Here is a 27,035-nt window from a genome sequence, read left to right as displayed (position 1 = left end):
GCATTAACCTTAGCTGTAGAAATTTGTTTTGATTGTGCTTAAATTGGTCACATTATATTTGCCCTCCAGTTAACTTTTTTTAGGAAATATTTAGGGGGATAACTTCAATAGAACTGCTTATCAGAAGGTTATGAAACAGATGCCCAAACTTTCAGTGAAACTGCCCAAGATGAACTTCCACTTGATCTGTGATGAATCCATTTTCCCAGTATTGCCCAAATATCAAATGCACAATAGCCACATCACATGTTTGAGATCAAGTATCAAGATCAGGATCATCAGCATTTTTTTCTTAAATCAAAGAACTACACATATTACAATTCTAAAATGAGGAAGTTTAAAGGTAGGATTCAGGTACTTAATCTGAAATCTAATAAAATGAAAGCAGATTGTTTACAAGGCATCAATTATCTACGTACCCCCTAGAAGATACCTGGATTACTGGAAGATAATCATGCAATCCTACTGAGTCAGAGAGTTGTACAACATAGAACTGATCCTTCCACCCATGTTGACCTTTTATTCCCCCAATTACACTAATCCCTATTGTCCACTTCATGACAAAATCCTCTTATGGCTTGCCTATTTAAGTGTCTGCCAAAATGCTTATTAAACGTAGAAATTGTACTTGATTCCATCACCACATCGGGCTGTAAGTTCCAGATATCAACTTGCCTCTCAGATCCTCTAACACTTTTTCCTCTTGCTTTAAAACTATATCTTCTTATCTTTGATACCTCTACCACAGGAAAAATATTTTGACCATCTCCCCTATCTCTATCTCTCATAATCTTGTATGCTTTTATTAGATCACCCCTTAGCTTCTTTGCTGCAGGGAAAACAATAATAGACTATCTAATCTCTCTCCATATCAAAAGTCCTTCAATCCAGCCAATCTCATGGTGAATCTTCACTGCACCATCTCCAGTATAATCACATCTTTCTGGAAGTGCACACAGTACTTACTGCAAGTGCAGTCTAACTAATGTTTTCTTAAAGTTGTAACAAAACATTCCAATTTATATATTCTGTGCCCTGAACTACGAATGTAAATGTGCAATTTGCCTCCTTCAACCCCCCCCCCCCCACCCTTTCTTCCCTACACATCGACAGTCCATTTCTCTCGATAGATACTACCTGACTCTGGGTATCCATTGTCGACTGTTATAGCACATCAAACACCTCCATCTGCTTTATACTGACATGGCCCAGTCAATCAACATATTGATCAAGTCAATTTATTAATGGATTGTGGAGCTCTTTCTAATGAACATGATAAGTTACATTCACAGCTACAGCTAAATAGTTTGCTTTGATGAACACCAAAATACTGAGATTTAAAATAATGTAAGAAAATACCCATCAGCTTCAGCTGGAGAAAAAGTTCCCATATGTCAGTAATAAAGTCCTTTGCAAAACAAGAAAGTCTCAAAAGGTGAAATTTGGAGATATGTGAATTTGTTCAGGTAAATTATTTTACCTGAACTGTGCCTCCTTTAATTATTCATAAATATTCCTGGTTGTCAGTAAGACTTAATTATTATAAACAAGATTTTAGATAAGTATCATTATCTGCGTGGCAAACTAAGTGGCCAACTGTCTGTCCCAGATGAATGCCTTGGGAGTAACTCATATTGGATTACAGAAGCTATTCAAGGCAAAGCTTTAAACAAAGTAATTTGTCTCAGGAACAAGAGAAAATCTGAAGATGCTGGAAATCCAAGCAACACACACAAAACACTGGAGTTCCTCCAGCAATTCATCTCAGGTATGTGGGCCAAATGTTTCTATTTCTGTTCTTGTACTTAAAATTATTTTTATGTTTGCTGATGTCTGGTGAAGAAAGTAAGGACTTCAAGTATGATTTTGTGATGTTAAGTGGTATTAGGAAACTCACTCTCCCCCAAAATATAATCACAGTCGGCTCCAATGAAAACCTGAAAACCAAGAACAATACTTGATTCTGCCATCTTCTAACATTGGCAGTGTTCTTTTAAAAAAAAATTAATTAACCTTTATTTTGTTTGGTTAAAAAACCGTATTGATACTGATTCAGCAAAGGAAAAGCACAACTACTGTGATCTAATTGAATGAGGAACATGTTTGAGATGTTGAATATGAACTCTTTCCATTTGGTACATGGATGGTTCAAAGTGGTAGTCTGTGCCAAGTTCAGCCATAACTTTGTGTCTGATTGAGTTCTCACATTCACTATTCTTGTTGTACTTCAAAACCTCCTGTTTAAAACAGTCAGTCTTTATCTAGTACATGCTGCCCTTGGTTCCCAGATGATGATATGACAGGGTAAATACTAATTTTTAAATAACATCCCAATTCATTTTTACTTTCATAGCTTACAAGTACTAATATCTGGATTTGATTCTAGAAGTCCTCATCTCCTGCCTTGGGACTGGTGTCATTACTGGAGTAACAGCTAACTTAAAAATGGTTTATGTGCGATTATCTATAGTAATTGCTGGCCATCTAACTTACCATTTGTGGGAAGGTTTAACCTTGCCCTGACTGCAGGACATTTGACCTCCAGAGCACTATCTTGAATCTGTTCTTTCTAGAGTCATAGCACAGCATAGAACCAGACCCTGCAGCCTAACCTATCCATGCCAACCAACAAATCCATCTAAACTAGTCCTAGTTGCCTGTGTTTGGCCCAAGTCCCTCTAAGCTTCCTGTGCATGTGTCTGCTCAATAATTTTTTAACAGTTGTTATTGTAACTGACTCAAATATTTCCTGTGACAGCTCATTCCCTATTCCACTAATCTCCGAGTGAAGAAATTAGCCCTCAAGCCCTTTCAAAACCCCTCTCTGCTTAAATCTTTCCCTTCTAATCTTTTTGGCTGTATATATTATACATAATTTGTTAGTAAATGTACTTTGAACTTTTTTGGTATCAGAGTGTTTTTGTAAATTTCTGGCACCCATTTTGATACCCCAGCTGAAACTGGCTAATCCAGCTCCAACACTGAGCTCACATCCGCCAACTCCAAATTCCTCGGTACCACGCTGAGTCACGTTGCAACCCACTACAGCACAGTGGCTTTAAAGAATATGAATCAATAGCTGGTAGCATCCTTACCTTACCATTCTCTCATTGGTTTCTTCATCGTTCTCCTGTGAATTAGCTGACACGACTCCAAAGGAGCCCATGGGCTGTCTCGTGATGGGTGACGCCACCTGCTTGGAAGGAAAGGCAACTGGAGAATCCCTGAGCATGGAAGAAAATGGCAGACACGTAGCTGTACATGAAACAGAGAGATTCACAACCTCAACCATGTTCCTTTTCTCAAACACCATGCCTGAGCCAGCAGCTCCGGAAGGAGTTGCTCCATCAACAAGAGGCTCAAGTTCACATCCGTTGTTACCAATGGGTTGTACTTCTTCTCCAAACTCATCAAGTTGCTGGTTGAGACTGTCACAGTGCTGATTATTGTTAACCGCAGTTTCCATCTTTTCTTCCCGTAGGCATGGGAGCTCTTCATGACAAAGCCTCTCATTCAAAACCACTTCACTGAAAGGAGCTGTGGTTGGTTCCAAAGCTTCTGTTGACTCAGACTGTGTGGCCACTTCATACGTGGATACCTCGCCAATATTGTCTGGTACAAATTCCCCATCTGGTAGCCTGGTGTCAAATGAACCAGGCTGGCCATGCTGGACCTCATCAGAAAGGGGAGGTAGGGATTGTTTAATCTCCTCTGTGTGACTGTTAGGGTCATATGTATTACTACTTCTATCTAATAACTCACTGAAATTCACCTTCTTGCACAGAAGCTCTTCAATGGTATGGTCTGTGCTGTCCTTAGGGCTTGTAGCATCAAGTGTATCTGCACAATGGTGGCAATCATTCACTTCACAGGATATCCACTGATTTTCTCCTGCGTCATTGTAGTCTTTTTCAGCAGCTTTTGCAGAACCATCGTTCTGCACTGATTCTTCTAAGCTTGTTTGTAGGATTTCTTTATCTTCAGGGGAATCAAAAACATCTCCTTGAATTGCATCCATTTCATCTTTGCCTTCCTCTGTCTTTTCTGAGGGATACCCACTGACCCAGCCTTTCTTATCCACTGTTCGGTTCTGCGCTAAAGAGTTGGGAGTTTCATCCAGCGCATCGGAGCTGCTGATCTGCGGGGCTGACAAAGATTTAGTTAATTTGCTGAGTTCTATCTCCTCTTCATCTTCAAAAGGCAATGAACTGATCGATGTCAAAGAAGCTTGAATGCCACTTGGCAGACTAGTGCCACTTTCAGTGTGACCACCCTCTAGGGAATTCCTGTGCATCGCCTGTGCTCTGACTATCTCTTGCATGAGGTCCCGGTCATTTGATGAATCCAGAGGCTTGCGCATCTCAGGCCAAGCCACAGAACTGGGCTCACTCTCTATGCCAGAGTCAGATATAATTGAAAGAGACCGCTTCATAACCCCATAAATACTGGGATAGTCAGCATTCTCGATTTTTCTTTTCACAGAGTCTTGCTCAACAGACTCACTGTCTACATGTTCAGAGCTCATTACAGAATGCAGCAGTTCCTCCTTTTCACTATCTTCATAGTCATTAGATAGAGATGATTCATTTGTATCTGTATTATTTGGAGAACAAACCCCTAACACAATGTTTCCATGACAAAGATCCTTGCTGCTGGGTTTTACTTCTATATATGTCAAGTCTAAATCTGACCCAGCTTGTTTGCCTACTGCTGCGCTATCAGATTCAGGAACCATTTCTTGCTGGTCAGAACCTATTGAGATTCCATTCAATCTGAGTGGTTCAGTTTGATGTTCATAGATTGTTGAGAGATCCCCTTGACTTTGTCCAACAAATCTGTCCACTTCTAAGCTCCGAATGCTCTTGATTTCAATCTCACTGAGTTCATCGTATTCTTGGCTGACAAAAGCAGCCAGATCAACACAGTTGTGCATCGTTTCCAAGGAAACAGTTTCATTCAAAGGTTGTGAGCCCGGCATGCTTGTCGCAAGCAATTTGAAGGTTTCAGAGGTAAAGCAACTATTTTGCACTTGCTGGAACTGTTTCACTCCAGCTGGTAAACTTGCAAACTCTGAAATCTGAGTGTCCAATACATGGTTAAGCTTCAATTCCATTTCCTTGTTGGATTTGCCATTGTCAAATTTGTGATTTGCTGTAAAAGTAAAGAAAATAAACAATGACAAATCAGAGCAAAAACAAAATGCCAAAGGAATACCCATCAATCTCAAGACAATTCTTAAGTATATGAGCTTAATACAAGCCAGTGATTTTCCAATTAATGTTCTGAAGAAGTAAGCTGCCATTTTCAGTGCACTGAGCTGAAATAAAAGGCCCTTGTTAATGAGCAAATGCACATTAAAATTAATGTAATTTCCAAACTGGGATATTAGGATTAAGAAGAAATGCGAGGATACATTTTTATTTAAGGGATGAATGGCATATGGAATAAAGCAGAAATTAGGTGCACTTCAGGATACTTGATTTAGCGTAGAATGAAGAGAGCCCAACTGAGCTGATTGATCACAGGGTACCGAGCTTGTTGGGAGGAAAGATTTCTAAATTCTTTAGGCTTTTACCTTGTTTTCCCTCAACCGACAAGTATTCACAGTGGATTTTAGATGCAAGAAAGTATATATTAATGTTCCATTGATCCAGCATTGAACTCTTCAAATTGGTGACAGCAGTTTCACCATAACCAGAATGAAGCTGAGAGGAAAAATGAATTAGCCATGATGAAATGGGGGTGCAGACTCAATGGGCCAAATGGCCTAATTCTGCTCCTATATCTTATGGTCTTATAACATTGGAAGGGCACCAAAAAAAAGCTGTTGCACTCTCTACAATACTTTCAATGTATGACTAAGAAAAAATGTAAAATACTCTCTCCGAGTTATTACCCAAAACAAAAAAAATGGAATAATAAGGAAACCACACATTATGTGCAAGTATAAAAATAACAAAGAAGGAATACCTGTTTAAAAAAAAAGCTCAATTAGTCTGAAGAAAGAAAGCAACTGCTTTGAAAACTATAAACTTATACTCTTTCCCCAAGTTCAGCGGAAGTGTCAATGACTCAAAATATGAACTACTTTCTCTTTGCACAAATTCTGCTTCACTGGCTGACTTTGTCCAGCAATTCTGTTTTGTTTCAATTTGTTCTGTAGATTCAAGCATACACTTTGCATATCTTTCCACTTAGGATACAGTTTTACTTAAAATAACATTTAAAAGGGCAGAAATGAGAATTTTGTAAAAAAAAGTATTCATATGGTAGTATTTTATGAAATAATCTAAATGCAGGAGATAAGAATCCTTCATCACACTACACAACTGAGGTAGATACAATAGCTGTGCTTTGTGGAAGATTTAAAAAAAAATAATACAAATGAGAAATACAATGAGAGAGCAGAATATTCAGAGAAATTTGGATTTATCCATGGGACCATGTCCCAAGGGCTATTAACTTCAACTGACCATCATTTTCTTGAAATAAATATCCAAGTGCCAAGGGCATTATTGTGTCCAGCACCACTAGATGGCTGCAAAGGGCAAAGCACATAAGGTTTATTCTGATCTGAGCATCATCTCAATTTTGTTTAGCGGATGTTCCAGTTATTAATTTAACTGTGTATACTAGTCAAATATTAATTCCTCTAGAGTACTTTTTCAGACTGTTTACATTTCCAATATTTATTTTCTTAATGTGAAAGATGCAATACTTATGAATAGCTTTTTAAAAAATTTTCTCAGCACTATATCTCCAGATGAGCTAGATAAATATAACTTCCACTTACAGATCTCAAGGGCACAATGTTCCCTAAATAGAAGGAGAGATGCAGAGATTTTGGAAGAGAATCCCATAGATTTAAGTCTTAATTTACCAAAGAAGGAACTATTAAGTACAGGGATGAGCAAAAGGTCACAAGGTTGTGGTCAGTGGATTGCAGGTTCCTTGGAGAATTATAGAGATGGACAATATTACAGAGATATGGGGTGGAAGTGGGTAACAATCATAATCAAATTACTCTACTTCTAAGAGTCAAAATTAGCTTTACGACAAATTCTGCTTCATTTAAGGAAAATAACTTTCCACAGAGAGAACCTGGAGAAGTTGATTGCACAAGTCTGCTTTTTTATAAAAAGTATGGTAGTTCCAGACAAACTATAAAAGAGGTTGAAACATATGATAGTTATGATAGCAATGAAACATAGTTTTGGTGCTTCTTATATCATAAATAACTATTTGTTTCTCTGCCCTGGGAAAAAGCTCAGAAAATCATTCTCTTTCAAATAGCTGTAATCAAAGATATTCTAGACCAACAATTAATACATAACGACTGCATTGGTGCTGCTTTTGGAACCCATGCTAAGCACATTGACTTCATCAAATTTGCCTCCAACTTCTATCCTGCCCTCAAATTTATATAACCATATAATAACCATATAACAATCACAGCACAGAAACAGGCCATCTCGGCCCTCCTAGTCCATGCCAAACTCTTAATCTCACCTAGTCCCACCTAACCGCACTCAGTCCATAACCCTCCACTCCTTTCCTGTCCATATACCTATCCAATTTTACCTTAAATGACACAACTGAACTGGCCTCTACTACTTCTACAGGAAGCTCATTCCACACAGCTATCACTCTCTGAGTAATAGCTGGTCCATTTCGGACACCTCCGACCCCTTTCCTGATCTCTCTTTGTCTCTATCTCTGGAGACAACCTATTCATCGAGACCTTCAATAAACCCACTGATTCTCACAACTACCTGGAATATACCTCTTCCCACCCCGTCACATAAATATTCCATTCTCTTCTCTCAGTTCCTCCGTCTCTGCTGCTCCTGCTCTCAGGATGAGGCTTTTCATTCTAGACCTAATGAGGACCAAAGATGTTCCTTCTTCAAAGAAAGGGACTTTACTTCCTCTGCCATCAATGCTGCCCTCATCTGCATCTCTTCCATTTCATACACATTTGGACTCACTCCATCCTCCCACCACAATTCCAGATGTAGAGTTCCTCTTGTCCTCACCTACCATTCCATTAGCCTCCACATCCAGCACATATTCTGCATAACTTCTGCCATCTCCAATGGGATCCCACCACCAAGCACATCTTTTCCACCCTCCCCCACTTCCTGTTTTCTGCAGGGATCACTCCCAATGTGACTCCTTTGTCCATTTGTCCCTTCCCATTGATCTACTTCCTGGCACATATCCTTGCCAGTGGAACAAGTGCTCCACCTGCCCCTACACCTCTTCCCTCACTACCATTCAGGGCCTCAAATAGTCCTTCCAGGTGAAGCGACAGTTCATCTGTGAGTCTGTTGGGGTAATCTACTGCATCCGGTGTTCCTGGTGTGGCCTTCTGTATATCGGTGAGACCCAACGTGGATTGGGTGATTGATTCGCCGAACACTTATGATCCATCCACCAGAAAAAGTAGGATCACCTGGTAGTCAGATCAGGTTGGAGAAATGACGCCTTATATGCTGTCTGTGTAGCCTCCAACCTGATGGTATGAACATTGACTTCTCGAACTCCCAGTAATTATTAATTGCATCCCCCTCCCACTTCACATTCCACTTTCCCATTCCTGTTTCCCTCTCTCACCTAATCTCCTTATCTACCTCTGGAGCTCCTCCTCCTTCCTTTTCTTCCATGTTCTTCTACACTCTCCTGTCAGATTCTCTCTTCTCAGCCCTTTATCTCTTTCACCAATCATCTTCCCAGCTCTTTATTTCACCCCTCCTCCTCTCTCAGTTTCATCTATCACCTACCAGCTTGTATTTCTTCCTCCCCCACCCCATTACCTTCTTACTTTGACTTCTCAACCTTTTTTCCAGTCCTGATAAAGGGTCTCGGCCCGAAATGTTAACAGTTTACTCTTTTCCATAGATGCTGCCTGGCCTGCTGAGTTCCTCCAGCATCTTGTGTGTGTTGCCTTGGATTCCCGGCATGGTTGCCAGACCAATGTCTATCAGACTGATGCCTCATAAGGTAAGCTTTATAAACGAGGAGTGATTTGTTTGAAACCTGTAAGATCCAGAGGGTTTTTGACAGAATGGTAGGAATCTTTCCTTTTGTTTGAGTGAGAGCTTACAGATTAAGTGGGTCGGGTCACTTTTTTAGAAAAAAAGGTCGTTCATTTAAGACAGGGATGAGGATTTTATTTTCCTTGCAGAGTCCTGGCAGAAATCACTTCCTCACAGAGCAATAAAACAACAACTTTCAATACTTTTAAGATGGAAGTAAGGAAATGCCAAGTAAGAATAGGGAAGAGCAGAATCGGATTTATTATCACTGAAGTGACATGAAATTTTTGATAGGTTTACACAGGTGGGTGAGAATATAGATTTGTGGTTACAATCAGAGCTGTCATGATGTCAAGTGGAAGATTAGGCTTGGTCTATTCCTCCATTGCAGGCCTTCTGGTGAAAGTACTTGTATGGTGAGGTTGGATTGGTGTTTCCAGGATAAAGGACAATCAACAAAGGAAGAATATAGATATAGTTTCAAATAGGAATGGTGTGTGTCCTGGAACGGAAACCACAAGTGATCTTTCCAGTTGCCTGACATCTTTTTCCATCTAGGTGGTTAAGATTGCTTGTACATAGCATACACACTGAGGCCACAAGATATTGGTGGTGGACATATGAATCCTTTGGACAGTGGGTGTGGTACTACTCAAGTTGGTTGTTTTCTTCTGGACTATAGGAAGCTTCTTGAGTGGTACTGAAGATGCATACATCCTAGCCATTTGGAGTATTCTGACACACTCCTGACTTGCACTTTGCAGATGGTGGAAAGGTACTACAGCAACAGTAGATGCATCACCCATTCACTGTAGTCAACCTCTAATCTCTATTTGCAGACTAAGTGATTAAGTGGCTGGTCCAGTTGAGCTTTCTGTCAGGGGTGTCCACTAGGATATTAATGGTGGCAAACTCAGGGATGGCCATCCCTTTAAATGTTAAGATAAGTACTTAGGCCATCTCCTGACCTAGCACTTTAATACCATATATGATGAGTGCAGACATAGGCTACTTCATTTAATATACAGTTATGAAGAGAACTGAATTTTGCAGTCGTCCTCAATGTCGCCACTTGTGACCTAGTAATGGAAGGTCATTGATGAAACCACTAAGCATAGTTTAGTTCTGGACACTATCCTGAGGAACTCATGCAGTATTGCCCTATGGCTGGAATTATTGACCTCCAATAACCTCAACCAGCTGCCATTAAGTAAGGCATGACTTGAACCACTGGTGTGTTTTCCTCTTAATACTCATTGACCACAAAGGTACCTTCATGCCACAATTGGTAAAATACCGCTTGATTCAAGCTTAGTCACTCACATCTCCCCTTTGAAATACACTTCTTTCGTTTATTCTTGGATCAAAGCCATGATGAAATCTGGTTAGTAGGCCCAACCAATAAACACAAAATAAAAAGTGATTCCCACATAACTGACAAATACTGCAGATGCCTGAAATATGAGATAAAAATAGAAAATGCTGGAAATACTTAGCAGGACAGGTACCATCTGTAGAAAGACAAACTGAGTTAAGGTTTTAAACATAGAAACATAGTAAATAGGTGCAGGAGTAGGCCATTTGGCCCTTCGAGCCTGCACCACCATTCAGTATGATCATGGCTGATCATCCAACTCAGAACCCTGTACCTGCTTTCTCTCCATATCCCCTGATCCCTTTAGCCACAAGGGCCATATCTAACTTTCTCTTAAATATAGCCAATGAACCAGCCTCAACTGTTTCCTGTGGCAGAGAGTTCCACAGATTCACCACTCTCTGTGTGAAGAAGTTTTTCCTCATTTCGGTCCTAAGAGACTTCCCCTTTATCCTTGAACTGTGACCCCTCATTCTGGACTTACCCAACATCAGAAACAATCTTCCTGCATCTAGCCTGTCCAATCCCTTTAGAATTTTATACGTTTCAATAAGATCCCCCCTTAATCTTCTAAATTCTAGTGAGTATAAGCCTAGTCGATCCAGTCTTTCTTCATATGAAAGTCCTGCCATCCTAGGAATCAATCTGGTGAACCTTCTCTGTACTCCCTCTATGGCAAGAATGTCTTTCCTCAGATTAGGGGACGAAAACTGCACACAATACTCTCGGTGTGGTCTCACCAAGGCCTTGTACAACTGCAGTAGAACCTCCCTGCTCCAGTACTCAAATCCTTTTGCTATGCATGCCAAAATACCATTTGCCTTTTTCACCGCCTGCTGTACCTGCATGCCCACCTTCAATGACTGGTGTACAATGACACCCAGGTCTCGTTTTACCTCCCCTTTTCCTAATCTGCCACCATTCAGATAATAATCTGTTTTCCTGTTCTTGCAACCAAAGTGGATAACCTCACATTTATCCACATTAAATTGCATCTGCCATGAATTTACCCACTCACCTAACCTATCCAAGTCACCCTGCATCCTCTTAGCATCCTCCTCACAGCTAACACCGCCGCCCAGCTTCGTGTCATCCGCAAACTTGGAGATGCTGCATTTAATTCCCTCGTCTAAATCATTAATATATATTGTAAACAACTGGGGTCCCAGCACTGAGCCTTGCGGTACCCCACTAGTCACTGCCTGACATTCTGAAAAGGTCCCGTTTACTCCCACTCTTTGCTTCCTGTCTGCTAACCAATTCTCTATCCACATCAATACCATACCCCCAATACCGTGTGCTTTAAGTTTGCACACTAATCTCCTGTGTGAGACCTTGTCAAAAGCCTTTTGAAAATCTAAATATACCACATCCACTGGCTCTCCCCTATCCACTCTACTAGTTACATCTTCAAAAAATTCTGTAAGATTCGTCAGACATGATTTTCCTTTCACAAATCCATGCTGACTTTTTCCGATGATTTCACCTCTTTCCAAATGTGCTGTTATCTCATCTTTGATAACCGACTCTACCATTTTCCCCACCACCGATGTCAGACTAACCGGTCTATAATTCCCCGGTTTCTCTCTCCCTCCTTTTTTAAAAAAGTGGGGTTACATTAGCCACCCTCCAATCCTAAGGAACTAATCCAGAATCTAAGGAGTTTTGAAAAATTATCACTAATGCATCCACTATTTCTTGGGCTACTTCCTGGGATGCAGACCATCTGGCCCTGGGGATTTATCTGCCTTTAATCCCTTCAATTTACCTAACACCACTTCCCTACTAGCATGTATTTCCCTCAGTTCCTCCATCTCACTAGACCCTCGGTCCCTTACTATTTCCGGAAGATTATTTATGTCCTCCTTAGTGAAGACAGAACCAAAGTAGTTATTCAAATGGTCTGCCATGTCTTTGTTCCCTATGGTCAATTCACCTGTTTCTGACTGTAAAGGACCTACATTTGTCTTAACCAATCTTTTTCTTTTCACGTATCTATAAAAGCTTTTACAGTCAGTTTGTATGTTCCCTGCCAGCTTTCTCTCATAATCTTTTTTCCCTTTCCTAATTAAGCCCTTTGTCCTCCTCTGCTGGTTTCTGAATTTCTCCCAGTCCTCAGGTGTGCCGCTTTTTTTTGCTAATTTATATGTTTCTTCTTTGGACTTGATACTATCCCTAATTTCCCTTGTCAGCCACGGGTGCACTACCTTCCCTGGTTTATTCTTTTGCCAAACTGGGATGAACAATTGTTGTAGTTCATCCATGCGATCTTTAAATGCTTGCCATTGCATATCCACCATCAACCCTTTAAGTATCATTTGCCAGTCTATCTTAGCTAATTCACATCTCATACATTCAAAGTTACCCTTCTTTAAGTTCAGAACCTTTGTTTCTGAATTAACTATGTCACTCTCCATCTTAATGAAGAATTCCACCATATTATGGTCACTCTTACCCAAGGGGCCTCGCACGACAAGATTGCTAACTAACCCTTCCTCATTGCTCAATACCCAATCTAGAATGGCCTGCTCTCTAGTTGGTTCCTCGACATGTTGGTTCAGAAAACCATCCCACATACATTCCAAGAAATCCTCTTCCTCAGCACCCTTACCAATTTGGTTCACCCAATCTATATGTAGATTGAAGTCACCCATTATAACTACTGTTCCTTCATTGCATGCATTTCTAATTTCCTGTTTAATGCCATCCCCAACCTCACTACTACTGTTAGGTGGCCTGTACACAACTCCCACCAGCGTTTTCTGCCCCTTAGTGTTATGCAGCTCTACCCATATCGATTCCACATCCTCCAGGCTAATGTCCTTCCTTTCTATTGCGTTAATCTCCTCTCTAACCAGCAATGCCACCCCACCTCCTTTTCTTTCCTGTCTATCCCTCCTGAATATTGAATATCCCTGGATGTTGAGCTCCCATCCTTGGTCACCCTGGAGCCATGTCTCTGTGATCCCAACTATATCATATTCATTAATAACTATCTGCACATTCAATTCATCCACCTTGTTACGAATGCTCCTCGCATTGACACACAAAGCCTTCAGGCTTGTTTTTACAACACTCTTAGCCCTTATACAGTTATGTTGAAAAGTGGCCCTTTTTGCTTTTTGCCCTGGATTTGCCTGCCTGCCACTTTTACTTTTCACCTTACTACTTTTTGCTTCTACCCTCATCTTACACCCCTCTGTCTCTCTCACTTGTTCCCATCCCCCTGCCACATTAGTTTAAATCCTCCTGAACAGCAGTAGCATTGGTTCCAGTCCAGCCCAGGTGCAGACCGTCCTGTTTATACTGGTCCCACCTCCCCCAGAACTGGTTCCAATGCCCCAGAAATTTGAATCTCTCCTCCTTGCACCATTTTTCAAGCCACGTATTCATCTGAAATATCCTCCTATTTCTCTGACTAGCACGTGGCACTGGTAGTAATCCAGAGATTATTACCTTTATGGTCCTACTTTTTAGTTTATCTCCTAACTTCCTAAATTCACCTTGTAGGATCTCATCCCATTTTTTACCTATATCGTTGGTACCTATGTGCACCACGACCACTGGCTGTTCACCCTCCCATTCCAGAATGTCCTGCAGCCGCTCAGAGACATCCTTGACCCTAGCACCAGGGAGGCAACATACCATCCTGGAGTCTCGTTTGCGGCCGTAGAAACGCCTATCTATTCCCCTTACAATCGAATCCCCTATCACTGTAGCTCTCCCACTCCTTTTCCTTCCCTCCTGTGCCGCAGAGCCACCCATGGTGCAATGAACTCGGCTGCTGCTGCCTTCCCCTGATGAGAGACATCTCCCCCCAACAGTATCCAAAACAGTATATCTGTTTAGGAGGGAGATGACCTCAGGGGACTCCTGCACTACCTGCCTACTGCTACGCTTGTCTAGTGGCCACCCCTTCCCTTTCTGCCTGTGTAAGATTGAAAACAAGTTAAAAATGGTATTAAAGAAGAGGCTTATGAAGTTGCCATAAAAAGCAGTAGCCGTAAGGACTGGGAAATTGTGGAGGTCAACAGAGATGAACCAAGAATTTGCTTAAGAAAGGCAATGGACCAAACAATAGGAAACTAGTGAGATCAGCCTCCTGTACCTTGGAGAAACCAACTACAGAATGGATGATTGCTTTTCAGTGTGTCTATGCTCACGGAGGCATTCCTCACTGTCCCCTTGCCTGTCACATTAATTCCCTTTCCACTGCCACTCTGACATCTGTGCCCTCTTGCAATGTTACAACACGTCCAAACACAAGCCTGAGGAGCTCATCTTTTTGGGCATGTTGTTGCCTGCAAGACAGAATACTGAGTTCTCTAACTTTAAATATTTCACTGTCACCTTCTCCTTGCAATAAAACTGGCCATTTTTACTGGACCAATTCTAGAGTGTTACCATTAACATCAAATTACAATCACAAAAAAGCTTAATCTGATTTTAACTACTTAACTGAAACATGAAGTTATCATGTCTCAGCCTATCAAAGAAGTTCTCTTTCTTCCATCTCCCCCATTCCCTATCTCTCTGCTGCCTCTACTAACTTAATTCTCTCTTCCACAGTTCCAATGAAGGGTTGCAGGCCTAATTTGTCAACTACTTCTCTTTCCATAAGTGCTGACTGAATTTGATAATCAACAGCTTTATCTGGTGCCCTACTAGCTCTCTTCTTTGACTTGTAGGACTAAAAATTTTTAAAAAAGCATTGAGGACAACCAGCTCATAGATTGAAGGGACTGAAATAGAATGAGTTTAAAGTATAGTGGTTCAGCATGTGTTTAAATCTGAATGTCTGAAATGACTGCTCAAACATCCGCCAGGAAAAATAACCAAAACAAATCCTATAATAGGCTGAATGATGCCATCTGCAACTTAGTTAATAAAAGTAATCAAGCCTGCTTTGAAACTCACAGATGCTCCTCTCCTCTTGGGACGAAAACATTTCACTGACAACTCGCAACTGTAATGAACTTAATTGATTCATAACTCTAGAAATCACTATTGACTATACAAGTAAATAAATAGCCAAGATAGCTGCTTGGTGTTCTTCTACATACCATTTTAATAAAGTCCATAAGCCATTTAAACCTAAAAGATTATCAGCTCTGTTGCAGCATCACCTTGGAGACTGTCATTCAAACAAGATCAATTTACCAGCTGATGTTGCTATTACAAATTTATGATCTGAGCAGGATATACACTCAGGTTCAATAACAACAATCTCCTCTTTAAGTGGATTCCATGCACATGATTAGTTCACCTTCGCTGCATAAAATTAAGTCAAGTGACAAATCACGGTTGAGGAGATGGTGTGTTTATACTAGCAAATATTCTCCTGCTATTCAAATTTGGACACATCATTTAATCATATAGTTATGAGTGCTTTTTTCCACAAACAGTAATGATTACAGAAATTTCATTTAATTTTATAGCATTCCTCAGAGCAATGAAAACAATACAGCACACTATATTACCCTATTAACATGCTCAGTACAATTTTAGTAATCCGTAATTTCTTCTGCAATGGCTTAGAATTAAGTTTGAAGAGAAAGTTAAGCAGCCTGAAAATTCATTCGGCATGTACTTTCTTAGCTGTAAAAGAAGCCAACCAACAGTACTCCATGCCTGAGGACTGGCTGGTTCACCTGACATTAAACTAGCTTCTAAACTGCAATATATTGTACAAGCTTTCTCATGCTGTACAGAACAGTCTTTTTTGGGATATCAGTGGAACTCTATTTCTCTCAAATTGCTAAGGAAAAAACTGCAATTGTTTGTTGATGTTTCAGCAGAGTATAATACTTCTTAGCAAAATTCAAATTTTACACTCTATGCTGCAAGCCAGACTAAGTATATAAAAAGGGTCAATCACCAGTTTACAGGTCATAATCTCATGCAGTTAAAACAGAAATTACCTACTGTAATAAATATGTAACACATTGGATGAAATAAAGGAAATATGACAAACCTTTGGAAATGGATTCCTCATATCGGTCTTCAAATATAATAGGAAGATTACTCCAGTCTCCATCTATGTCCAGACACTCAATAGGCAATGGAGGCATTCTAGTGAGGTAGGATGAATTTCGGACAGCTGCTGCGATTTGACTGTGACTTTGGATTCTGGAAGCATAAAGAATAATTTTAGAACTTTTATAACCCCCTAGTATGCAGATAATTGGGTTCCAAGATAAGGTGATTGACACTAAACTAGAATGGTAGGTGCCCTCACGTGACAGGTTTAACATTTACCTCAAATTTTCAATGATGATATTCTTCAACCTGAAAAATGATTCTGATTCCTTCCAATGAATAAAGATTTAAACCATTGATAATAAGGACATTCAGATACAAATATCAACTGAGAGTTGCCTTTAATGATAAAATTACACGCAAAGGAGTCAAGACAGAACAACATGACCACAAAATATCAGACAAAATAAAGTCAGTCAGCCCATCAAATCTACTCCATCATTCAATATTGCCTGATATTTTCTTTCCAACTCCAGGGGCAAGTTAAAGTAGTACTAAAGACTGTGGAATTTTGGAAATTTCTTCCACAAATGTCAGTAATTGATGTACCAAATATTAATAGTATTGTCCCTTTCTTGGGTAGGTCTCATCCAACTAATATATGTATTTGGTTAACTCCAAAACATCCCACCTTCTTTCCTGCTTAAAACTTTTCCTGATCCTATCAATGATGACTGATTTGCAAACAAAGTGCCATATTCTCAGCAACTGCTGATTGACACCTGCAGCCCCTCCAATTCCTATCAATCTCTCTACAAACCATCTGGAGGGAATCCTCAGCCAGTCTACACCTCCTATCAACTTACAGCCCTGTCCTTTCCAATGCCAGACCTCATTGGAGAATCAGAGGCGGAGAGGGTCCTCAGTGTTATCATTTCAGAGCACCATTCCAAGGCACAGCACATAAGTGCAACTACAGAGAAAGCACGGCAGCGCCTCTATTTCCTTAGGAGTTTGTGAAGATTCAGCATGATATCTAAAACTTTGACGAACTTCCATAGATGTGTGGTGGAGAGTATTGACTGGCTGCATCAGAGCCTGCTACGGATACACCAATGCTCTTGAATGGAAAATCCTGCAAGAAGTAGTGGATACAGCCCAGTCCATCAGGGGCAAAGCCCTCTCCAACACTGAGCACATCCGCTACTGCAGAAAAGCAACATCCATCATCAATTTGATCATTTTTCATTCATTTTGAACTTTAGTGGCCTATATACACCAGGGGTATATGATAAGCCAAAGGACTACATTAGCTTTAATCATAAATTGGCAGCTTTGAAGTTATCAGTCAGCATTATCCAGGAGTTAAGGTTAATCTTTTCTTGCCTAAGGGTTTGTTTATCCCTTACCTCAAAGTAAAGATTTCAGCGTCTCATGCTCACTTGCAGTGAATGGGGTGATTAACACACCTGAAAATTCAACAAGCTTGCACATTATCCCTATTTTCCATGCTTTTCCCCATAAAAGCAAATAATATTTCCCACCTTATGAGAACTCAGTGGTGCCAAGGATGTTTCATAATCTCTCCTCTCCTCCACCAAAGGATAAAACCTTGGGCTCGGTAATCAGTCCCTATGTTACCATGTCCAAACACCTCTGGATGAATGAAACTGAACTATGAGTGTTCTGACTTCACACAGTTTCCAGCAGAATGCTCGAAGGGCATTGATCAGGCACATTTACCCTGGTTGATCTCGTCTTCATGGCTTACCGTAGATTCCGGACTACAGAGCGCACCTGATTAAAAGCCGCTGGCTCTAATTTTAGAAATAAAATCAATTTTTTACTTGTAAAGGCTGCACCGGATTTTCGGCCGCAGGTGTCCCACGTTGTAATATGAGATATTTACACAGAAAGATATTACACGTGAGGATTTTTTAACTTTTAATTAAATCCATATGGTAACAAAAACAAATACATATTGCAAATGCTTTTTTTTCGAACCGTGCCCGTAACGCAGCTACTTTTAAATATACGTTGCGTATACTTCTTTACTGAACAACATTCCAATATCTCCTAACGACTGGTAAAAAATATATATACTGCAGCCTACCAGGAAAAGTTATTGATCGCCTTTAACTTAAAAGCAGCGTTTTCGCTCCGCCGCTCCCCCCCCGCCGTCCCGTTTATCGCAAATGGCATTTAAAAGCAGCGTTTCGCTCGGGTCTAATGCCCCCTCCTTCCCGTTTATCGCAAACCGGTATATTTCCCACAAGACGCGGCGAAACCGGGTGTGACGTCATAGCATCCCGCGATGTAGTACAGAAAACAAATATAGTTAAAACACTTCTAACTTTAACTAGAAAATGAATTACTAAGCGAAAATATTATAAACTAAATAACTGCCATAAAGGCAGCACAATGCTTTTCTTCGAGTGTTTTCCATGTTGATGAGGGTGAGTACAAATGACTGATTTACAATAATTTAATTGTGAAAGTGCGCTTGATTTATCGTACAATTTCATTGGACCTCTGTGAACTACTCATCAATTTTATTGGTCTACTGTTACGAGGCAAAATGTTTTCGGCGGCATGAAAAAAAATAATACATTAGCCGCTCCGTTTTAAAGGCCGCAGAGTTCAAAGCTATTCAAAATGTGGGAAAAAAGTAGCGGCTTAAAATCCGGAATCTACGGTAATTGTTCTGATATCTTGAGTAGCCTCTCAGGTAACACTTTGCAAATCTCACTTATCTCACAGAGCACAAAGTCAAAAGCCCTGTCAAAATATCATTAACTGTATCCTAAAGAAACAGTAATTTAATATCAATATATATAAAAGGATACTTTTATTAAAATAGAGGGTCACTGGCAAAGAACTACAGTCTGAGCCGAGGATGAGCAATGAGATACACTGCCTAGAATTAACGATAACATTAAAAAGTAGTTAACTGATTTAATTTAAAGTTGCATTTCTTTCCCTTGGGTCAATAAAGCTATATTTTCTATCTGCTTAATTTATCAAAGAGAACATTTCCTTCCTAACTCTGAAAATGGAATGGAGCTCACAGGTTAACTAGAATCAGAATCAGGTTTATTATTCCTGTTTTATATGACATGCTTTCTTTCTTATTTTATTGCAGCAGTTCAGTGTAAGGACATAATAATTACTATAAATTACAAAATAAATAAACAGTGAATAAAAAGGAATATTGAGGTGGTGTTCATTGGTTCATGGAGCATTTGGAAATCTGATGATGGAGGAGAAGAAGCTGTTCCTAAATAATGGGATGTATCACCATAGAACCATAGAACACTACAGCACAGTACAGGCCCTTCAGCCCTCCATGTTGTGCTGACCCATATAATCCTTAAAAAAAGTACTAAACCCACACTACCCCATAACTCTCCATTTTGCTTTCATCTATGTGCCTGTCCAAGAGGCTCCTAAATACCCCTAATGTTTTAGCCCCCACCACCATCCCTGGCAAGTCATTCCAGGCACTCACAACCCTCTGTGTAAAAAACTTACCCCTGATGTCTCCCCTAAACTTCCCTTGTTAATTTTGTACATATGCCCTCTGGTGTTTGCTATTGGTGCCCTGGGAAACAGGTACTGACTGTCAACCCTGTCTATGCCTCTCATAATCTTGTAGACCTCTATCAAGTCTCCTCTCATTCTTCTGCGCTCCAAAGAGAAAAGTCCCAGCTCTGCTAACCTTGCTTCATATGACTTGTTCTCCAAATCAGGCAAAATCCTGGTAAATCTCCTCTCCATAGCTTCCACATCCTTCCTATAATGAGGTGACCAGACTCACTAATGGTAGGAATAAGAAGAGGGCATGTTCCAGATGGTGAGAGTCCTTAATGATAGGTGTTGCCTCTTGAAGATGCCTTTAATGGTAAGGAGAGTTGTGCCCATGATGGAACTGGCTGACTTTACAGCCCCTCAGCAGCCTCTTACATCCTGTGCATTGGAGCCTCCATTACAGACTTCGATGTAACCAGTCAGAATATTGATTTGCAAGTTTTTGGTGACAGACTAAATCTCCTCAAACTTCTAAAGAAATGCAGCCATCGGTACAATCATGAAGATGGCATATAAATGTATCAGGCCCAAAACACATATAGATTTGTTGACACCAGGAAGTTGAAGCCACTCACTCTTTCCAGCACTGACCCCTCAATGAGGACTGGTGCATGCTCTCCTGAATTCTACAATCAACTTCTTGATATTGCTGACATTGTGTGCAAGGTTCTCGTTGTGACATCACGAACCTGTTAATCTAACTCACTGTTGTAAGCATACTCATTACCATCTGAGATTCTTTCAATAACAGAGATGTCATCTGCAAACCTATAAATGGCACTTGAGCTGTGCTTAGCCACATAATCATGAGTGTGGAGAGTAGAGCAGTGGGCTGAGCATGTATCCTTGAGGTGATTGACAGGGAGGACGAGGTATTATCTCCAATCTATACAGACTGTTTTCTCCCAATGAAGAAGCCAATGATCCAGTTGCAGAGAGGGGCCCAGATTGAGAAACTTAGCGATTAATGCTGAGTGGATGAAAATTTTTAACACCAAGCTATAATTGATAAAAAGCAACCTGATATATGCTTTCCTGTTGTTCAAAGCAGTGAGAGCGGCTGAGAGATTGCATCCTCTGAAGACCTGTTACAATGTTAAGTGAATTGCAGCAGGTCCAGATCCTTGCTTTGAAGGAGTCAACTCCAACCATAAGCACATCATTGGAGTAAATTGCTGGTGCCACTGGGTGATAGTCATTGAAGCAACTCACCCTGATCTTCTTGGGGACTAGTATAACTGCTTCCCTTTCGAAGCAGGTGGAACCTCAGACTGCAACAATGAGAGGTTTAAAATGTCCTTGAGCTCTCCAGCCTGCTGGTTGGCACAGGTTATCAAAATCTGGCCAGATCAACCATCAGGGCCAGATGCTTTCCAAGGGTTCATCCTCTTGATGGATGTTCTGGCATCGGCCTCTAAGACAAAGATCACAAGCTCATTGGATGCTGTGGGGATTTGCATAAGTGCAATATTAATCTCCCTTTCAAATCCTGTATAAAAGGCATTGAGCTTACTGGGATGTGAAGCATTGCAGCCATTTATGCTGTTAGATTTCATTTTGTAAGAATTAACAGCCTGCAAATCCTGCCATAGCTGCTAGGCATTAGATTATGTCTCAAATTTCACACAAAATCCCTTTTCAGTGTCACTCTGGACTTATTCTGGACTCTAGATCATCAGTCTTAAATGCCACAGATTTAGTCCTTAGCAGGCGGCAAATTTCCTGGTCCATCCAGGGCTCCTAGTTTGTGAAAACATGGATGTTTTCAAAGGCACACTCGTATCCACATCTTGATAAAAATCAGTGACAGCTGTGGCATATACAGTCAGATCTGAAGATGAATTCCTTGTCCAATTTACCAGTTCAAAGCAGTCCTGTAAAATGTACCTCCACCTACCTTAACCATAATTGATGGTCCTCACCATTCTTAGTTTGGTCCTTAGTCTCTGTCTATATCGCTGGAGTGAAAGTAGAGCCATGTGATATGACTTGCAAAAGAGTAAGCACGGGTATGGGTTGGGAAAGTAAACATTCTTGATGTTGGTGTAACTGTGAATGCATGTGTTGGCTCCTCTGGTTCACTAGGCGACATGTTGGTGCTAGTTGGCCAAAGACTTATTCAAACTGACCTGACTGATGTCCTCAGTGATGATCGGGACAGCATCAGGATGCACTGTCTTATGACTATTGATTTCAGTACTCAGCTCCTTCAGTGCCAGCTTGACATTTAATGTTTACTACAAACACCACTTAGCTATGTGAAAGGTCAACACTGAATTCAGCATGTAGACTATGGGTCAACTTTCCTCTTACACACACAAGAAGATTTAAAGGTGACCTATATAAATTTTATATCAAGATAATTGGAAATTTGGTCCAAACATATCTTTCAGGATGATACAGGTCAAAAGCAAGTGACTTGTTAAATAATTAAGAAATGAACACAGTAGGGAAGGGTTGTGATTACTGCAAAAGACAATTCTTTTCTTTATCTGTAACCCTTGCTTCAAGTTGCAGCATCTAGAGACACCAGTTTGGTATCAGATATTTACAAAGGTGTCAGACCTGAAGTGATAAAACCAAACCAGTTTCTCTTTTCATAGATGTTGCCTGATCTGCTGACTGTTTCCCATAATTTGTGCTTCTATTTCGGACATCCAGCATTTGCAATTTTCTTTTACAAGTCCTTTAACCCCACCAAAATTCAATCTTTCCCTATCTCCAGTTATTTGTGCAAATTGTTTTCCAGCCTTCAGCTAATTATTCACTTTATGTCACTTTGGCTCCTTGATATCCATTAAGATTGTGCTGCTGAAGCACAGCAATGACTTTCTGGTAGCAAAAACAATTATTAATAAAGTAGTAATACTTTATTGATCACACTTTTTCTTGAAAACATTCACTGCAATCAATAGCCCGTAATTTCCCTTTTGGAGTCGAGCTTTGGAACAGCCTGTACGACGTGGCATTTTTGTGGTGTGTAGTCTCAAAGGTGCAGGACATTTGTGGCATGGCCTGGGTCTGAGAGGGGGGAACAAGCCGATGTTTGGTTGCTGGAGTAGACTTGGAGGTGATTTGAAGCAGCAGAACTGAAGAGAGGCAGATTCAAGGCATCGGAGACTGGGCCCCGAGAACGATGAACAAGCTTAGATTTGACCGGTTTAAGCGCAGTGCCAGGCAGAATTGGAAAGTCGGCTATGGACCAAATCGAGGCAACATGTCCTAGACTTGACAGCATATTCAAGTGGCAGGGCCTGAGTCTGAGAGCAAGGAATGACCCACTATTTGGCTGACTTAAGTGTCAGGCCCAATTGAAAATGTCAGGGTGTAGGGGCCAGAGGCGAGGGAGGCCCAGTGATCAGCTTGCTGCTTAGTGAGGTTTACTTGTCACTATGCTGAACAGAAACCAGGACCTGCAATGAATGGGATCTTGGATTGGCTGTGACTGGCTTCCTGGCTATGAACTCGCTTTCATGAAATTCAGTTCTGAATGTTAGTTACGTATTCTTATTGTTTGCACAATTCGTGCTTTTTTGGCACATTGGATGTTTGAAGGTATTTTTATTAATGTGTTCTATTGGGGTTCTTTGTTTTGTGGCTACCTATAAGGAGACAAATCTCAAGGTTGTATATAGTAAACATACTCTGATATCCCTCCTTATTCATAAAAGTATATATCCAGTCTTACTATCTTTCTCTTACTGGCTCTGGTCTCCTTGCTGAAAACACTAATATACGTTGTGTCTAATTATTTTTTGTTAATTTGAAGATTCCAAATATTTTCAATCTGTTACTCTTGTTTATGGGAAAACAATTGAGAGGATTAATGAATCCACTGTATTCTACATTTGTGATTGAAAGCAGGGTCTACAGCTCTACTTCTACCTTCTTTTGTTATGAAGAAGCCATCACTTGTTCGTGTCAATGCTTGGAATCCAAGCACTAAATTATGGTTGATTTCCTCATTGAAGTGCACATGGGCCTTACGCTCATCAGCTGGAAGGCAAAGATCTTTTACCATGTTTCCCCTTGCAGCACATTGAAAATCAACCTGACAGCTGAGATCCAGACAGAGAATGTACGGCGATGACTGCAGCCAGCAGCTAATAGCTACAGCTGCGCAAAGCATGATGCAAAACAGGAGAAGCCAATTTCACATGAGCAACAATTTATTGTGAGTAGAAAAATAGGTATGACTCATAGCCACACCAGAGCAGAAAACTGTGCGGAATCTTCAGTTCGAAGAACAGAGGAAGAGATAATGGCCTGTAATGCTCTTTGAGAATTTCCAAAGACATTGGTAACAATAACATTGGAAAGTTGTTCTCCATTATAGTATCATAGAATGTATCAAGTATTGTTCTTAGAAACCATCTGTAGTCAGCAGACTGTGAAATAATATTTTAAATGAAACCTTCATTGAAGAACTGTATTTCCCTGAGACACATTATTTTCAATAAGGGGTAATTTGGCTTTGTTGGCATTCAAGGTTTCCAAAGCAGGCAAAAGAGCTTGTGGTTCCTATGCTAATAGGTGATCACTAGAAGTTAAAATGGTGAAATGCTTAGCTGGGAAGACATAGTCGTTAGACCCACATGGGAAATCTTTCCAGAGCAATCAATTCCTTGAACCCTATTTCTCATTGACTTAAAGGTTTGAAGAGTCCCAAAAATCTGAATATTGACTTCTGTATAAACATATATATAAAAAAGCATCAAGTAAGGTTCCCCATGCGAGGCTTATTCAGAAAGTAATGAGACATGGGATCCAAGGAGACCTTGCTTTGTTGATACAGAACTGGCTTGCCTAGAGAAGGTAAAGGGTGGTTGCAGATATTCGTATTCTGCATGGGGGTTGGTGACCAGTGGAGTGCCTCAGGGATCTGTTCTGGGACGACTCTTCGTGATTTTTATAAATGACCTGAATGAGGAAGTTGAAGGGTAGGTTAGTAAGTTTGCCGATGACACAGAAATTGAGAGTGTGTGGATAGTCTGGAGGGTTATCAGAGGTTACAGCGAGACATCGATAGGATGCAGAACTTGGCTGAGAAGTGGCAGATGGAGTTCAATCCAGAGAAGTGTGAAGTGGTTCATTTTGACAGGCCAAATTTAAAGACAGAATATAATATAAATGGTAAGGTTCTTGGCAGTGTGGAGGATCTGAGAGATCTTGGGGTATGTGTCCATAGGACACTTAAATCTGCTGCGCAGTTTGACAGTGTTGTTAAGAAGATGTATGGTGTGTTGGCATTCGCCAGCTGTGGGATTCAATTCAAGAGCCGTGAGATAATGTCACGGCTATATAAGCCCTTGGTTAGACCCCACTTGGAATACTGTGTTTAGTTCTGGTAACCTCACTACAAGAAGGATGTGGAAGCCGTAGAAAGGGTGCAGAGGAGATTTACAAGGATGTTGCTTGGACTGGAGGGCATACCTTATGAGAATAGGTTGAGTGAACTTGACCTTTTCTCCTTGGAGCAATGGAGGATGAGAGGTGACCTGACAGAAGTGTATAAGATGATGACAGGCACTGATAGTGTGGATAGCCAGAGGCTTTTTCCCAGGTTGAAATGGCTAACATGAGGAGGCATAGTTTTAAGGTGCTTGGAAGTAGGCACAAGGGGGATGACAGAGATAAGTTTTTTGCACAGAGGGTGGTGCGTGTGTGGAAAGCACAGCCAGCAATGGTGGTACAGGCGGATGCAATATGGTCTTTTAAGAGGCTCCTAGATAAGTACATAGAGCTTAGAAAAATAGAGAGCTATGCAGTAGGGAAGCTCTAGGTAGTCTCTAGAGTAGGTTATATGGACGGCACAACATTGTGGGCTGAAGGGCCTGTAATGTGCTATAGATTTCTATGTTCTAAGTACATTGCAGTAACCCCTCCAGAGAGCAATCATCACCAAGAAAGAAGAACCACCTCAGATGTTGGACGTGAGTGACAACCAGGGCTCCCGTAGAACCGAGCTGGGCAGGTTGGGGAAAGGTGGGCAATACTCTACTCTTAACACACCAGTGCCAGAATAGCTTACAAACTTTTTTTTTGGAAGAAAAAATATAAGGATTTGGAGTAAACCAAGCATAGGTATGCTGCCAAACATATTGAGTATTTTATTTTCTATAGCTAATCAAAACACAAGATTTTACAGTGAACAAAATTGGATCATTTTCCATACCTTGGGAGCCACCTCTCATTTGACAATGATGGCAAAAGTTATTCTTCTTTCCAATGTCCTATATAATCTTCAGCTGTCTGGGGAAAAGGATTTTTGAAGACCAAGACATGGGACTAATCTCTTAGTCTACTGGATAGCAGTTTTTAAAAAAAAAAATCCTTCTGCATGCTTTAGAGACAACAGCAACCCATAGAAGGTAATTAAAAGTTCTAACAATATTTCCTCTGCAAAATCCATTATCAGGATTAGTGATGAAATGCCAGTTTCTTTCCCAAGCCAACACCACCAGATTCAAAGCTCTAGTCATGCTCGCTGAGTTCTGATGACTGATCCACAGTACAACTTGATACTAGATGCCTGGTCTCTACCCTAACCTCCCTCATGAGACCTCCAGGAAGATGTTCTCAATGCCTCCGAGGGAAAAATGTAACATACTCAGACACTCAGGGGAGCCTCTGCCTTGCAACACAAAGTGAAGAACAACCACCAAGCACCGTAACTCTGTAGGGCAGTGACAAATGAAATCCAAGTGCAAATAGAGAGGGAGTGTACAACATCCTAAATTAGAACAACTGCCCACTCCATGAATCACCAGCTGCCCCCAGCTAACAGAGCATCTAAAACACTCATCGGTAAAGTCCAATGCACAGAAATGGATTGGAAGCGAGTCATCCAGGTCTTGGAGAACGGTACAAAAGTAAACGACTCCCTGATCATCCACCCTTCTTGCCCAAGGAGGCACTTCACCACTGCTTCACCAAAAGAACTTACAAAGTAATTGTCAGTGGTATACCTCCATTTACTTCTCACTCATCTGTCTTATTCAACGTCTCACTCAACCGATAGCCTGGCCCAAAGAATAGAAACATGCTAGCACAAG

General features: G+C 40.7%; 1 protein-coding gene across 1 annotated transcript in view; it reads right to left on the bottom strand.

Moving 5' to 3' along the window:
• fam135b (family with sequence similarity 135 member B) overlaps positions 1-27,035 on the bottom strand; it is a 361,633-nt gene that overhangs the window by 52,918 nt on the left and 281,680 nt on the right. Inside the window, exons 12-13 of the mRNA XM_073048301.1 lie at positions 16,388-16,542; positions 3,096-5,151 (exon numbers count right to left, since the gene is read on the bottom strand). Coding sequence (XP_072904402.1) covers positions 3,096-5,151; positions 16,388-16,542 — 2,211 coding nt within the window. The remainder of the gene's footprint in view (positions 1-3,095; positions 5,152-16,387; positions 16,543-27,035) is intronic.

This window comes from Hemitrygon akajei, chromosome 1 (genome assembly GCF_048418815.1).
Source record: "Hemitrygon akajei chromosome 1, sHemAka1.3, whole genome shotgun sequence".
Classification (NCBI taxonomy): domain Eukaryota; kingdom Metazoa; phylum Chordata; class Chondrichthyes; order Myliobatiformes; family Dasyatidae; genus Hemitrygon; species Hemitrygon akajei.
The sequence above is the reverse complement of the archived record's forward strand: the minus strand, read 5'-3'. Positions and strand labels throughout refer to the sequence as shown.